The 15,665-nt window shown below is 42.0% G+C and overlaps 1 protein-coding gene across 1 annotated transcript in view; it reads left to right on the plus strand.

The window, feature by feature from the left end:
• The window catches only part of Armh3 (armadillo like helical domain containing 3), a 190,040-nt gene that overhangs the window by 30,626 nt on the left and 143,749 nt on the right, over nucleotides 1-15,665 (plus strand). Inside the window, exons 6-11 of the mRNA XM_052184763.1 lie at nucleotides 3,877-3,969; nucleotides 4,597-4,671; nucleotides 4,783-4,869; nucleotides 9,981-10,037; nucleotides 12,262-12,305; nucleotides 13,823-13,883. Of these exons, the coding sequence (XP_052040723.1) occupies nucleotides 3,877-3,969; nucleotides 4,597-4,671; nucleotides 4,783-4,869; nucleotides 9,981-10,037; nucleotides 12,262-12,305; nucleotides 13,823-13,883 (417 nt within the window). The remainder of the gene's footprint in view (nucleotides 1-3,876; nucleotides 3,970-4,596; nucleotides 4,672-4,782; nucleotides 4,870-9,980; nucleotides 10,038-12,261; nucleotides 12,306-13,822; nucleotides 13,884-15,665) is intronic.

The following is a 15,665-nucleotide window of genomic DNA, read 5'->3' on the forward strand; positions in this document are numbered from 1 at the left end:
CTTAGTGATGGTTACTGGAGGGTCAGAGGAAGCAGAAGTGCCCTGAGCCTGACAGTCTGGGAATCACTTACCATTGAACTCATCTTGGAGGGGATGATCCCCTGCCACTGGGAAAAGTGTTGTGTGCCAGTGTCTGTAATGTTTGTGAGCACACATGCCATGCTGCCCATGGGCAGGCCAGTTTGACTCAGGTCATTAGGCTTGTGTGGAAGCATCTTCACCTGCTGAGCCATCTTGCTGGCTTGCTGAGCATCTTCCTCAGGTCTTTTGTTATGTACCAAAATGTATACAAGTGTCTTTCTTTGTATGCCTTATACATCTGAAGAGACAATTATACAAAGTCTCCAAGTTTGTACACAGGATAAGTTATTGTTTGAGCTAACTCTCAATGAGGCAACAGAAATGACACCATCTGGGCAAAGAACATTGTGTATTCTGTTGGTGGTTTATGCATCTCTTCATCAGTTTCTGAAGTAGTCCCAGTGTCTTCTAATGTTGGTCCTAAGTATATAGTCTGCACTGGAGACCTTGGTCATTTCTCATGTTCACATAAGTTTTTTCATTTTTGCTGAGTCTAATGAGAGCTCCTCTTGGTATTTGCAGTTTGCTGACTATATCCTTTGCTATGTTTCAGACTTTGTGTCTCTTCTTGCCACTTGAGAGAACTAGACATTTAAGTCTTGATTTTTTTTTTCCTTCCATCTTCTAGCTGTTGGGATTATGTGTGCACACTACCATGACCACACCAGTTTTCCTTTTGAAATAGGTCTAGTTATGTTGCCTAGTCTGGTCTTGAACCTGTGAGTTCAAATAATTCTTCCTGCTCCAGACTCTTAAGTAGGCTCAGATTATTGGCATATACTATGATGTTTGACTTGAATTACATTTTTTGGAAAAGATTTATTTATTTATTTATTTATCCTTTTATTTATTTAATGTATATGAGTGCTTGCTCCATTTGTAATTGTGCCTACATGTCAGAAGAGGGCATCATACTCTATCACAGATGGGTGTGAGCCACCAAGTGGGTGCTGGGAATTGAACTCAGGACCTCTGGAAGAGGAGCCAATGCTCTTAACGGCTGAGCCATCTCTCCAATCCCTTGAATTGATTTTTTTTTTAGAATTATGCTTATGCATTTATTTAGTTGCACACTTGCAAACATGTGGAATAGTTGAGAAATTGGTTCTGATCTTCCACTGTGTGGGTCTTGAGTAATGAACTTTGGTTGTTAGGCAAGTGCTTTTTTTCACTTGCTGACATTCATTTGAAATTTTTTTTTATTAAATTTATTTTTTTATGCTATGTGTGAGTGTTTTGTATGTGTATGGTTGATGCCCTTGGAAGTCAGAGAAGGTGGATGTGGAGTTATGGATGGTTGGGAACTATTATGACAGTGCTAGGACTCTAGCATAGGTCCTCTGCAAGAGCCTCCAGTGCTCTTAGACACTGAAGTGATCCACTTCTCCAGCCTTATGCCCTTTTATGTATTTATTTATTTTTCTTTTCAAGGCAGGGTTTCGGGGCTGGGGATTTAGCTCTGTGGTAGAGCACTTGCCTAGCAAGCATAAGGCCCTGGGTTCGGTCCTCAGCTCCAAACAAAGCAAAACAACAAAACAAAAGCAAAATAATAAAAAGATCAAGACAGGATTTCTCTGTGTAACCTGGCTTGGATTTTTATATCCACTGTTTTAAACTATTTTAGTTTTTCTTTGCTTCTCCCCTTACCCCCCACTGGGGACTGAAGCTAAGGCTTCATTCATGGTGCATGATAGACAGAGCTTAAACACTAAAACACTATCTTTTTATAATAACACTTTGATAATTCACTTATCATATAGTTGATCCTTAAATTGACCAAGTATCACCAGTATTAATTTTAAAACCAGTTTTAATTGCCTTTCCTCCACCCCAAATTACATTCCTTCTGACTACTGGGATTATAGACATGTGTCTGGCTTATATTCAGGATTGACCCAGGGCCTTATAAAAGCTAGATAAGCATTTTGTCAAATATCACGTTTCTAGCCTCTTCTCACGTGTCTTTGAGTATTCTAAAGTCTATCTGGTGTCCTTTTCCTTCTCAAGAAAGTGTGGAGAGGGGAGGGAAGGAGGAAGGGAGAGGTGCCTGTGTATGTGTTTGTGTGTGGGTGCATTTGGTGTAGCCCAGGTCAAAGGTCAACACCGAGTGTCTTCTGTCAAATATCGTTGTACTTTTTGAGACAAGGTTTTTCACAGAACCTTGAAACTTGTCAGTTTGGCTAGACTAGCTGGTTCACAAGCCCCAGGGTCTTTCTGTCTTTGTTTTCCTAGTGCTGGGGTTACAGGTTTGCACCGCTGTGCTAAATCTACATTTTTCTGGGGTGTGTGTATGTGTATACATGTCAGTTGAGGCTAGGAGTTGATATCAAGTGTCCTGTTATTATTTTATTAATAAACTTTATTACATTTATTGATTTGTGTGTGTGTTTGTGCACATGCATGCCATGGTATATGTGTGGGGGTCAGAGGCATTGAAATTGTTTTCTTTTCTTTCCTGTTAAACTAAAAACCTGTTGAAAGTAAATTTCCAGGTCTTACTTTGAAAGTATAGGGTAGATGCTCACATTCAATTTAACTGAAATATCTTATATTTTGTTTTATTTTTGAGACAGGGTTTTTATGTTTCATAGTCCTGGTTGTCCTAGAACTCAGTGACTTGCTGTGTATTTTAGACAGAACTTTTCCTGCCTCTGCCTCCCAGTGCTGGTATTAAAGGTATGCATCACCACATCTAGTTGAAACATCTTACTTTGAAGGACTCCAACATTCTGAGTCCTTAATTTGACTCTCATTTTTTTTTTTTTTTTTTGTTTTTTGTTTTTTGTTTTTTGTTTTTTAAGACAGGGTTTCTCTGTGTAGCCCTGGCTGTCCTGGAACTCACTCTGTAGACCAGGCTGGCCTCGAACTCAGCAATCTGCCTGCCTCTGCCTCCCAAGTGCTGGGATTAAAGGCGTGTGCCACCACTGCCCGGCCTCTTAATTTTATTCTTAGAAAAAAGATTTATTTGTTTTATTTGTATATTCTTAGAAAAAAGTTTTGCTTTGTTTTGTTTTTTGCCTGCATGTATTTATGCACACCATGTGCATACCTGATGTCCTTAGAGTCTAGAAGAGAGTGATATATCTCCTGCAAGAGGAGTTATAGCTGGCTTTGAACTACCATGTGGTTACTGGGATCTAAAAATTCAGGTTTTTTGTAAGAACAAGTGCTCTTAATCTCTGAGCCATTTCTCCAGCTTTGAATTCATTTCCTTTATATAATGTAGATTATTTTTTCCTTTCTCCCTCTGTCATAGTATGAAGGTTTCATCTTTTGATTAGTTTATGTCTAAAGGCTATTTTTTAGTTCAAGCATCACATTCCAGTCACACTGTCAGTTGGAGTTGGTCCTGATGAACCCACCTAGCTTTGTTGGACTGCTCAGATGCCACTGATGCTCTGTGGTGAATTGATACTGTGTCTGTCACCTGTTTAGTGCGCCTTCACCTTTCTTTAACAAGTAAGGAAGTTCATGTATAGTTATTAAACCATTAGGTTTCCCTTTTTCAAATTACTTCATTGTTCTGATCTTAAAGTTTCCATATGTATAAAGCTTCAAGCATTCATGTAGTATAAGTGAATCCTTATTGTTCTCTGCAGTTGTTCTAAAACATTTTCCCCCAAGCAGTTAGACTTGAAGTGTTTTCTTTGCTCTTACAATGCCTGGACTAGAGAAATGTTACAGTTGATTTCGAGTTATTCACATTATCCTTTGTAACATGGTATAGTACTGGGTAAGACATGGGGTATATGCGTTATTTGGTTTGCTTTAATGTTTAATGGTTCTTTTCCCCAGAACTTGATGGAGAGTTTGGATTCATTACTTTGTGCAGAAGGTTCTGAAAGTCTGAAGAGTTTATGTCTGAAACTTCTTCTTTGCTTGGTGACTGTAAGTGACTACCTCTGTGTTTGTCAAGGGTATTCCTTCATCACAGCTGAATCAAGCATAGTGAATACTTCCTCCCAAAAATAAAAGAGAAATTCTCTTTGGGTATTATATCATTCCTTTTGGTCTGAACGTAGAGAAGGAAGTTAGTTGTATGTAGTTTTGCTTTTTGGAAATTAATCTGTGGAGTAGATGCTACAATTTTTAGCCTGCAGGCTCTATGATACTTACCACTTTATTTTTTATTTTACTTTTACTTTGTGTATTCCTTCCCCTCCCCCCCAGTCATGTTGTCACAGTTTTCAGGGGTTGGTTTTTTTTTTCCTTCTACCGTGTGGGCCCCGGGATGGAACTCAGGTCATTAGGCTTGGTGGCAAGTGTCTTCATCTGTAGAACCGTGTCCCCGCTGATGCACACCACGTTAGAAGGCTGTTCCAGGAGAACTACCATCTTTAGATTGTCTGCGTTTTCCTTTTCATTGTGTCTCACTTGAAAATGTTTTTTGGGATTCTGATTCTTGGGATATTTTTGTTTGCTCTTGAACATTTCTGTCTCACTTAGATGGCGGGAGATACACATGAGATGTTGTGTGCCTTTTACAGACCTTCAAAAGATTTTTATTACATTCAGGTTACAGATAATATCAGTCAGAACACTATCCTGGAATATGTAATGATCAACAGTATATTTGAAGCAATTTTACAGGTACGTAACTTCCTGATGACTTTTTGGTTTTAGATAGTTTATCACTTAAAAATTTTCACCTGCCTTCCCAGGAACCAGGACTTAGTTATACCCTCTGCCTCTTGTTTACAGATCCTGTCCCATCCCCCAAGCCGTAGAGAGCATGGGCATGATGCTGTGGTCCTCTTGGCTCTGCTGGTAAACTACAGAAAATATGAGGTAGGTGGGCCCCGAGTGTACAATTGCTATTCTCCATAATCACTTTCTAAAAGATTGCTTAATGTGGGAGACATGTTCTTGGCAAACTATATTTTTCTCTTTTAACTTAAAAAGTTTTATTTATTTTTATTTTATGTGTATGGGTATTTTGCCTGCATGTATGTCTGTGCACCATGTATGTGCCTGGTTCCCATGAAGGCCAGAAGAGGGCATCAGAGCCTCTTGAATTGGAGCTATACATAATTGTGGTGGGAGTGGTATAGGTGCTAGGATGGAATACACATCCTCTGGAAGAGAAACCAGTGCTCTTAACTGCTGAGCCCTCTCTCTAGTCCCCCTCCCCCCATATTAATTTTTAAAAACAGAGTCTTGCTATATAGTCCTGACTAGCATAGATGCTATATAGTATATATATATATATATACTGAGGTATGTAGAGCAGCCTGGTCTGGAACTCAAGGGTGATCCTCCTGCCTCTGCAAATCCTCTCTCCCTATCCTGACTCAGTTCTGTGGTTTGTAGACCCCTGTCAGTATTGTGGTGTAAGCTGGCTTCTACCTTTTAGGAATCTTCCTGCCTCAGCCTCCTCAGCCCACAGACTAGTGCCATCGTGCCGCATCACTAAGTGTAGTTCAGGTAGCCTGAGAGATGGGTAGCTTATTGTAAGGAGGAGAGGCTGTGAGAAGGAAGTACCTGGAGGGACTGGAATGTATGGGGCCATATTGATGAGTTAGCAATCCCAAGAGCAGGCCGCTGTTATTCTCTTGGCAGAACTGATGAAGAAGTACAGATCTACAGAGAAACAGGCAGTTTATCACCAGTACCTGCTTTTACTGGCAATCTGAAAGGGCTGGTAAGGTAGCTGTTATGTTTGCTGTCATGTGTAAAAGCTTCTGAGGCCTTATTAGAACAGTATACCCTGGGGCTGGAGAGATGGCTCAGCGGTTAAGAGCACTGACTGCTCTTCTGGAGGTCATGAGTTCAAATTACAGCAAACACATGGTGACTCACAACCATCTGTAATGAGAAACAAATAAAAAACCTATGGGCTGGAGCAAAAAGGGGCCAAAGCAAGAGGGAGAAGGGAAGGGGAAAACAAAGATTGAAAGAAAGAAAGAAAGAAAGAAAAAAAGAAAGAAAGAAAGAGAGAAAGAAAGAAAGAAACAAAGATAGATAGAAAGATACCCAGGATTCATGGATCCTTATAACAGCAATAGAGGAAAGTTAAGTTTCCTAGCTGAGGAAAGTTAGGAAGTTGTGTTCTGTGTGACAGGAATGTGCTGTCGTCAGTGTTGAGTGTTCACTAGTGGATACAGCCATTCTGAAGCAGTGGCGTGGCTTTTCTACGTGCAAACTGAACCCTGCCTTAGCCCAGTGGGGCCGAAAAGTCAGCCTGAAAATGGGAACCAGCCAGCAGTCGGAGAAAACCGTATTTCTGTATCTTTGCTGTGTCCGAAACTGCAGAAGAATGAATAGACCCAGCAAGGGCAAGGCTGGTGACCATGATTTCTCTGGGATTTGCAGTTTTGAATATTTCATTTACCAGATAGTATTAAAGAAGTTTAATTACAGTAGAACAGAAAGGTTTTGACAAGAGTACCAGAGATCCCAGATGAACATAACAGAGTTAAAGGCTAGTGAAATGCTAGCTAGCACGAGAAGGTGTGCTAGGGAGAATGTTTTAGCTACTACAGTAGGCAAGCCCATGACCAGTAAGGCAAGTTGTAATACTTGCCCCCCCCCCCCCCCCCAAGACAGGGTTTCTCTGTGTAGCCCTGGCTGTCCTGGAACTCTCTCTGTAAACCAGGCTGGCCTCGAACTCAGAAATCCACCTGCCTCTGCCTCCCAAGAGCTGGGATTAAAGGCATCCAGCTACCACTGCCCAGCCTTTTTTTTTTTTTTTTTTTTTTTTAAGATTTATTTTATTTTTGTGAGTACACTGTAGCTGTCTTCAGGCATACCAGAAGAGGGCATCAGATCTCTTTACAGATGGTTGTGAGCCATGTGGTTGCTGGAAATTGAACTCAAGACCTTTGGGAAAGCAGACAGTGTTCTTAACCACTGAGCCATCTCTCCAGCCCCCAATTCCTATAACTCTTTGTGGGTGTTAGGACTAGAACTCAGGACCTCTGGAAGAGCAGTCAGTGCTCTTAGCCGCTGAGCCATCTCTCCAGGGCATAATACTTTCTAGAAAGAGGTAAAGGTATCAGAGACTAGCTAAAGGCAGCGACGACAGATGTGTGTTAGGTATAAGAAATAAGGAGAGAGGGGGCTGGAGAGATGGCTCAGCGGGTAAGAACACTAACTGTTCTTCCGAAGGTCCTGAGTTCAAATCCCAGCAACCACATGGTGGCTCACAACCATCCGTAATGAAATCAGATGCCCTCTTCTGGTGTGTCTGAAGACAGCTACAGTGTACTTAAATATAACAATAAATAAATCTAAAAAAAGAAAAAAAAGAAAAAAAAAAAGAAATAAGGAGAGAGCTGGTGTGCTGGGGCACACCTAATCCTAGCACTTGATAGCAAGAGGCAGGTGGATTTCTGAGTTCTAACCGGGTCTACAAGAGCAAGTTTCAGGACAACAGCTAGGCTAACACAGAGAGAGTCTGTCCCCCAAAACCAAACCAAAGCAAAGCAAAACAAAAATAAATCAGGAAAGGATATCATGTACAGTGATTCCTCATTTTAATAATGTTTTCTGTTTTAGAGACAGTGAAAACTGATGGGGGAAAACTCGGAAATCTAGGACCCCAAAGTTAAAGAAACAATTAACAAGGAAGGAGCAGCAAGTGTAGTTAGTGACTTCCGACTGCGTTTCTTTAATCCTCTCTTGTGGATGAAAAGAGATTGCATCCTGTTTCAAAAAGAGGATCATTCTGGGTGTGTTAGAGGCAATTAGTGTTCAGGAGAAAGGGATTCTTACAGGGCTAAGAGCCTGGTTTCCAGACTGGCCAGGTTTTTTGAGATGAACTGATTGAAAACCCATCTACTGCCCTGAGCATGTTGTTTCCCTAAATTAAAATAAAAAAATTAAATTGTATCTATTTGTAAGTTTTTCCCACCCTCCCTCTCTCCCCCTCCTTCCCTACTTTCTTCCTCTCTTTCTCTCTCTCTCTTCCTTTCTCCCTTCTTTCCCTCTCTCATTCTCTTTCATTCTTTTTTTTCTTTCCCCTTACTCTTTTTCATAAAGAACTTTCCTGGGTCGGGGAGATGGTCCTATTGGTAAAGCATGCATGCACATGACAGACGTGATTGCAGTCCACAGCACTCTGAGAAAAGGGTAGTGCGCTGCCATGCATGTGTGATCCCAGGCTGGAGAGGAGGGCACAAGCGGATCCTGGGGCTTGCTGGCTGGCCTGCCTTGCCTAGTTGGTGAGCCTCAAGTCCTAGGTTCCAGTGAGAAACTGTGTTCTCTCTCTCTCTCTCTCTCTCTCTCTCTCTCTCTCTCTCTCTTTCTCTCTCTCTCTCCTCCCCCCTCTAAAAATGTAGAACTTCCTCTGACTATCACAGAACAAAGTAAAAGTGCGTACAGTGTGTCAGATGCTCTGCTAAGGGTTTTACGTGTCTTAACTAAGCTCAGAGCACCAGGGGAGAGGAGACTGAAGGTTAAATTAGGTAGTTTGTGTAGCACCTCAACATCAGTAAGGGGAATTAGAGCATAAACCTTGCCTGTTCCTCAACTGTTACTCAAACACATACTAGTCTTGGTACTTCCCAAATCCTTACTGTTGCCTTTTGGAAAGGTGAGTGACTAGTACTTGCAGAAATAATGTCAAGAAAATGTGCTGTGCATGGACAGCATGCATGCCTTTAATTCCCCCTCTCAGGAGAGTGATGCGAGGCCAGAGCCAACAGGCGTCTCTGAAAGGTAAAGGCCAGCCTGGACAGTAGAGCAAGAGTTAGGGAAACTGAGGCTACATAGTGAGGTCCTGACTTGAGAAGAAAAGAAGCTTTGCTTTTTCTAATGTTGCTGTCAACATGGTGAGACCTGTAGGTCAGCCAGCTGCTGATTCTTCTTTTCCAAGGACCCACCTGCATTGGGTCTCGAGTGACAGTCTATAGTGTCATATAAAACACAGCAAACATTTGGCTTGTTAAGGAAGTAAAACCTTTTTCTGTTTCAGTTTACATGAGAAAGATGTGCTTTGAAACTTGATTAAATGAGATATATGTGGGTGATTAGTTTTTCAGTTTTGGTTTTAGGTTTCTTAATAAAAAATTTTCTTGGTAGATGTAAAAATCGTCAGTCTGAACACTTTGATTACTCACCCTCCTTGGGCTAGAATTGGTGTTTGGTCCTGAAGAGAACTTTCCACACATCCTGTGGGTGAGCAGGTCATTGGCTCTCATCCCACTTTAAGAAGTAGCCATATCTTTAATGAGTTTGAATATGTGCCCAGCTGCGACTGGCTCTGGGAAAACTCAAGTCAGCCCCCAGTGCTGTAAGTGATGGGACAGACATTAGACCCCAGTGTCCTCACCAGATTGCTGCCTGGGTAATAACATCCTTCCTTCAGTACCCCCTGCAGTGTAACGCGGGGATCAGAGCTCCACAAATGGCCTCACTGGCTGTTAAGCAGCTGCCACTTCCCACCCTGAGGTGGCTTTGTTTTCCGGGTGGGTGAGTCAGTCCTTGTGTAGCTCTGAAATGGTTAGGGAGCCTTTGGGAGGAGAGTGTAAATTAGCAGCTTACCAGTACTTGTCTTAAGGGAAAGAAGATGTTATTTTCCCCAGCGGACAGCTATCTCTGAGGACTGAGTAGGGCAGGACAGATTGAGTTTTCAGAGTATTCACTTTTTAGATGCAAGAAAGAAACAATAGGAGAGGTAGACGGGGATAAACATGAGCTCGCCCAGAGGGAAGTGCAGGTATACCAGCACTGACATTTGTGTGTGTGTGTGTCCTTGCAAGTGCACTTGACCAGTGCCTGGCTGAGCTCAGAGATTGTCTGGAAGTGAGGGCTGTCAGCAGCAGGATGCTTTGGGTTTGGGTATGGGAACATCACTGTGGAAAGAGGGCTTAGAGAAGCATTTGTGTTATTACTTTCCTAATTAGCCAGCGGCCTCTCTTAACTTGCTCACACTTACTTTCACTCTTTTCTCTTAATAGTCTGTGAATCCTTACATTGTGAAGCTGTCTATTGTGGATGATGAGGCTACACTGAACGTGAGTATCTAGAATCTAGATGTTTTGCTATTGTCTTACTTACATGCAGAGGCCTTGTTTCCAATGGAGATTAAGAAGAGAGAAGCGGGGTTAGTGGTGCTGATAATGGAAACTGGTAGGAAAAGTGCAAGTTAAGGCATCCTGTAAGACGGTGTGACCTATCTCTAGCGAAAAGAATGGGTTGGGGATATAACTTACTAGTTTTGGGTTCAATTTCCAGTGCTACACAAACAAATGAAAAATGAATCCCAGGAAGAAAGTGCTTCATTATGAGTTGGTTTTTGGTTTTTGAGACAGTCCCACTGTTTAGCCTTAGCCAGCTGGCCTCAAATTCCTGATTCTCCTGCTTCAGTGTGGAATTACCAGTGTGTGCCATGTACAACCACGTGTGTTGCCTGGTGTCTGAAAAGACCAGAAGGCGGCGCCAGATTCCCAGAACTGTAATTAAAGATGGTTGTGAGCCATCATGTGGTGCTTGCTGAGAACTAAATCTGGGTCTTTGGCAAGAGCACAAAGGTCTGTTTACAGCCAAGTCATCTCTCCAGCCCTGAAGTTTCTTCTTAAAGAACTAACTTGGGGCTGGAGAGATGGCTCAGTGCTCAAGAGCACTGACTGCTCTTCCAGAGGTCCTGAGTTCAATTCCCAGCAACCACCTGGTGGCTCACAGCCATCTGTAATAGGATCTGACACCTTCTTCAGGTGAGTCTGAAGACAGCTGCAGTGTACTCACATACATAACATAAATAATTCTAAAAAAAAGAAAAGAAAAGAATTGGCTTGATACAATTTGTAGCCTGACTTTAGGAGGCTGAGACATGAAGGATGGTGTGTGTGTGTGTGCATGTCTAGATATGCATGTTATATGTGTCCTTAAAATTTTGTAAAATAACATCTGTTTTCTGGATATAGGGAGGAAGACGTTACCAGATATTTGGCTTTACTTCCTTTTATTTCTTTTAATTTCTCTTATTAAAAAGTATGTGTATGACTTATCCTTGTGACCTTAATAGATCTCTATGATGTGCTTCACAGATTCTGAATAAAATGGGACAGTTCATTTAAACATTCCATACTTCTTTTCTTTCACTTCTTGTTTTCATTACATTTTAAGAATTATGATGGCTGTGGTAACACACACCTTTAATCCCAGCACTTGAAAGGCAAAGGCAGGCAGATTTCTTTGAGTTCATGGCTAGCCTGGTCTACATAGTAAGTTCTAGGATAGCCAAGGCTAGTTTTATAGTGAGACCCTGTCTCAAAAAAAAATTGCTTTTTATTTAGAGTATGAGTGTTGGTGTATATGTATGTATGTGACATATGTCTTATATATATGACAAACATATATGTCACACACATGACAAGTATGTGTGCATATAGACACACTTATCTGCACACACACACACACACACACACACACACACGTCAAAGGATAACTTGCAGGAGTCATTTTCTTATTTCACTCTGTGGGTCCTGTGGTTGAGCTCAGGCTTCCTGGCAATCGCCTTCACCCACTGAGCCAGCTTCTCTCCAGCTCCCTGTCCTGTTTCTTATGTCCTGAGAGTGGCTTCACTATAGTTACCATCGTTTAACTTGAGACTCACTATCGCTCTTGCTCTGGCTGTTTGCAATCCATGGGTTCCTTTTGTTTGAGTCTTTCTCACTTACTCCCCTTTCAGAAGTGGAAATTATGCCAGTGAACTGTCAATAACCCACACTGGCCTGTCTGGTCTCTCGTTACTCAATTTTAAAAGGTTTGTGGGAACATTAAGCAAAATAATTAGATAAACAATCTTTCCTAAGAGGATGTTCCCTAACCCCTCCTGGTTTAGGAGTTTTGTTGCTTTGACAAAACAAGCAAACAAAAATCTACTAAGAATTTCCATCCTTCATGTCAGATCTCAGGCAGAACATCCCGGGTACAGACTGTAGGCTTCGCTGTTTCCCCTGGCTGAGCTATAGCATCTTGAGAAGCACCTCAAGGCTCCTTGCTTTTTTGTTTGTTTGTTTGTTTTGTTTTGTTTTGTTTTTTTGATTTTTTTTTTCCGAGACAGGGTTTCTCTGTATAGCTCTGGCTGTCCTGGAACTCACTCTGTAGACCAGGCTGACCTTGAACTCAGAAATTCGCCTACCTCTGCCTCCAAGAGTGCTGGGATTACAGGCGTGCACCATCACTGCCCAGTCAGGCTCCTTGCTTATTTCAGAGTGTTGTATTTTTTTCTTCCAGGGAATGGGGCTTGTGATCACTCAGGCTTTATCTGAGTACAACAGGTAAGTGCTTTTCCAGAGGGAAAAAGGCGAATTTTCAGTTGAACAGGGTGAGTAGGGAAGAGGTTTGTTAGAATTCTTAGGTAAAAATTCCTAACCTATCCCAAAAGAATAAAGGTATAGCTGCATGCAGATGCATTTGTTCTAGTTCAGCTTGATGTGTCCAAAGAGCTTTTTTGCTCGCACCAGGGAAAAGCACCCATCAGGTCAGCCTCCACCTTTAGTTCAGGGGTTAGGCATGTTCTGTTTTAGCCTTTGGTATTTTGTTCTAGAACATTTGACTAGCTTTACAGATACAAAGCAGGATTTACCCTTTTACCCAGTGTGTCATGTAAATGCCATTATCACTTTAAAATTCTTTGTTTGTTTGTTTGTTTGTTTTTGGTTTTCTGAGTCTGGGTTTTGCTGTGTAACCCTGGCTATCCTGGAATTCACTCTGTAGACCAAGCTGACCTTGAACCCAGAGATCTTCCTGCCTTTACCTGTTTTGGGATTAAAGGCATGTGCCACCACCGCCCAACTAAAATTATTCTTTTATTTATTTATTTATTTATTTATTTATATTTTATGTGCATTGGTGTTTTGTCTGCATATATGTTTGTATGATGGTTCAGATCTGCTGGAGTTACAGACAGTCGTGAGCTGCCGTGTGGGTGCAGGACATAGAACTTAGGGCATTAGGAAGAGCAACCAGTGCTCTTAACTCTTAATTTTAGCCCCCTTTTCCTCCCCCAGCTAAAATTTTTAAAAGAATAAAAAGAGAAGATGCATTGGGTTGAGCTCATTTGACAGATGTGCAAAATTTTTCTTATTCCATTCTTCCCTCCTCTGGGAGTTGAACGCAGGCCCTTATGCAAGTTAAGAACAGCATCTGTTACTGAACTACACTCCTGAACCAATGCTTCTTTGTCATTAGTGACTCAACTTCCCAGAATCTGTCCGTATTTAGTCTCAGGGTCTCATAATTGATGCTTGGTTTTCATCCCTTAGATAGGGAAGGATCTGGGGTTCCCTGGAGGAAACCAGAAGTGCTGAAGGCCCGCGAAGGCCTGCAGGATCTTTCTTGCTTCTTCACATACTCCTCACAGACACTTGAGTTTTAAATCTCCAAGTGTGTCCCATCTCCTCAGATGTCTTAGCCATTCAACTTTCTTCCTTCTTCAAACACAAACAAGGTTTTCACTGTCACAGCCTGGAAGAATTTTCACTGCCATAGTTTTCAAGTAATCATCTGTTTGGGAAATAACTGGATCAGCCATATGCTAGAGCGTTTCACACTTGTGCAGCTTGCTTTCTAAGTCTCTCCCAAAGTAGCCAGGCATTTTGGTACACAGTACCTCCAGAGCAGATGGGTTCCTCTCAGCTTGCGGGGGAACTGCCATGGTTAGAGCGTCATCGCGCTTCAGATTTCTAGAGTCAGACGTTCTAAGAGTACTCTGCCCTGATTCCCTAGAATGTCAGGGTTGAATATATATGTGATAAAAAAAAAAAATCTCAAGTTTAATTTAGTTTCTTTTCAGGCAGTATAAAGACAAGGAAGAAGAACATCAGAGCGGTTTTTTTTCTGCTTTAACAAATATGGTAAGTTCTGCTTGTGTTTTCCCTCCTATTGAGAAGTACAGGAAGACTTCAGGGGTGGGCAGATCTGGGCTCAGGAGTTCAGGTATGTTTGAGGTACTGGTATAAGAAGGAGAGAACAGATTAGGTTTTATCTGGAACCGCATTTCTTTACTAAAGAGAACTCACTGGTTGCTCTTCCTGAGGACCTGAGTTCAACACCCAGCACCTCTATGGCAGCTCACAACTGTCTGTAACTCTAGCGGAGCTGACAGCATCATACAAACATAGATGCAGACAAAACACCAGTGCACATGAAATATGAATAAGTAAATCATTAAATGAATAATAGTTACAGATTAAGATTCTGACTGGCTTGGAACTTATGATAGACCTGCCCTAACCTTTCAAACGCTGAGGTTACAGTTGTGGGCTGCCATACCCTCGCCAGAACCACAGCATTTTTAATTTTTAGTAAGTTCCAAAACCAGGTTAAATAGGGTAGAGGGCAGCTCTGATTTTTCTGGGACTGATTTTTTTTTCTCCCTGATTAATTAGTAAAGAAAAAGTACAACTTGACCTAGTGGCTGCTTAATTCCATCATTGGGAAGACTGAGGCAGAAACGTAGGAGCATAGCTTGGGTTTCATAAAGAAATGTGGTTTCACAAAAGAAAGAAGCAGGCATGGTATACAGCTTTAATTCCAGCACCTGGGAGGCTGAGAAGGGAGGATCTCTGGGAGTTCCAGACTAGCCAGGGCTACACGATGAGACCCTGTTTAAAAACAACGACAACAACAGCACTAACCTAAAACAAATAAGCAAAAGGAAGAAAGAAGGAAAGAAAGAAACAGTACACATTAACATAGACTTTGGCTGAGGCAGGCAGATCTCTATGAATGCGAGGCCAGCCTGCTGAATCCATTGAGCTCTAGGCCAGTCAAAGCTAAGTAGAGAGACTCTTTTCTCAAACAAAAATAAAAAACCAGAACCCAAATCCAGCCACCAATAAAAGTCCTATCTTGCAGTCTGGGCTGCATGGTAGATGAGGCTTACCTCAGTCTACGTATTCAAGACCATCTTGAGTGTGTGGTCTAGACTGACGCTGCTTCGAGAATAGGTTGGCTCCATTGACTAGATGGAGCACAGATGTGTACTATGCAGGTGTGTAGATGTGAGCCCTCCCTAGTGCAGATCCCTGGTAGCTGGGCGAGGTATATCACTACCATGCTCTGTTTATATGGTGCTGCGGTGAGGCCTGAACCTGAGCTTTGGGAACGCTAGGCAAACACTGAACCCTTGGGGCTATATCCCCAGCCAATGAGATTGTTCTTTGAGACAGAAATCTAGAATGGGACAAATACCTCTAATCCCAGCAATTGAGAGGCAGAGGCAAAGGACATCCTGAGTCCCTGTCTCAAAAGTACAAAAGAGAGGGCTGCAGAGATGACTCAACAGTTCAGAGCACTGGCTGCTCTTGCAGAGGACCCACGTTCAGTTCCTGGCACCCATGTGTCAGCTCACAACTGTCAGTTAGCTGTCCATTACTGTTTCCAGGAGCTTACACTTCCTCTTTTGGCCTCAATAAGCACTGCACACATGTCACACACACACACACACACACACACACACACACACACACACGCAGGCAAAATACCCATACACACAAAATAAAATAAATATATTTTTAAAATTTTTGCGACAGGGTTTTGAAATTTCTGTATCCCAGAATGTCCTGGAATTCACTCTGTAGACCAGGCTCTGCCCTTGAATTCAGAGATCTGCCTGCCTGTCTCCTGAGTGCTGG

Source organism: Apodemus sylvaticus, chromosome 1 (assembly GCF_947179515.1).
Source record: "Apodemus sylvaticus chromosome 1, mApoSyl1.1, whole genome shotgun sequence".
NCBI lineage: Eukaryota > Metazoa > Chordata > Mammalia > Rodentia > Muridae > Apodemus > Apodemus sylvaticus.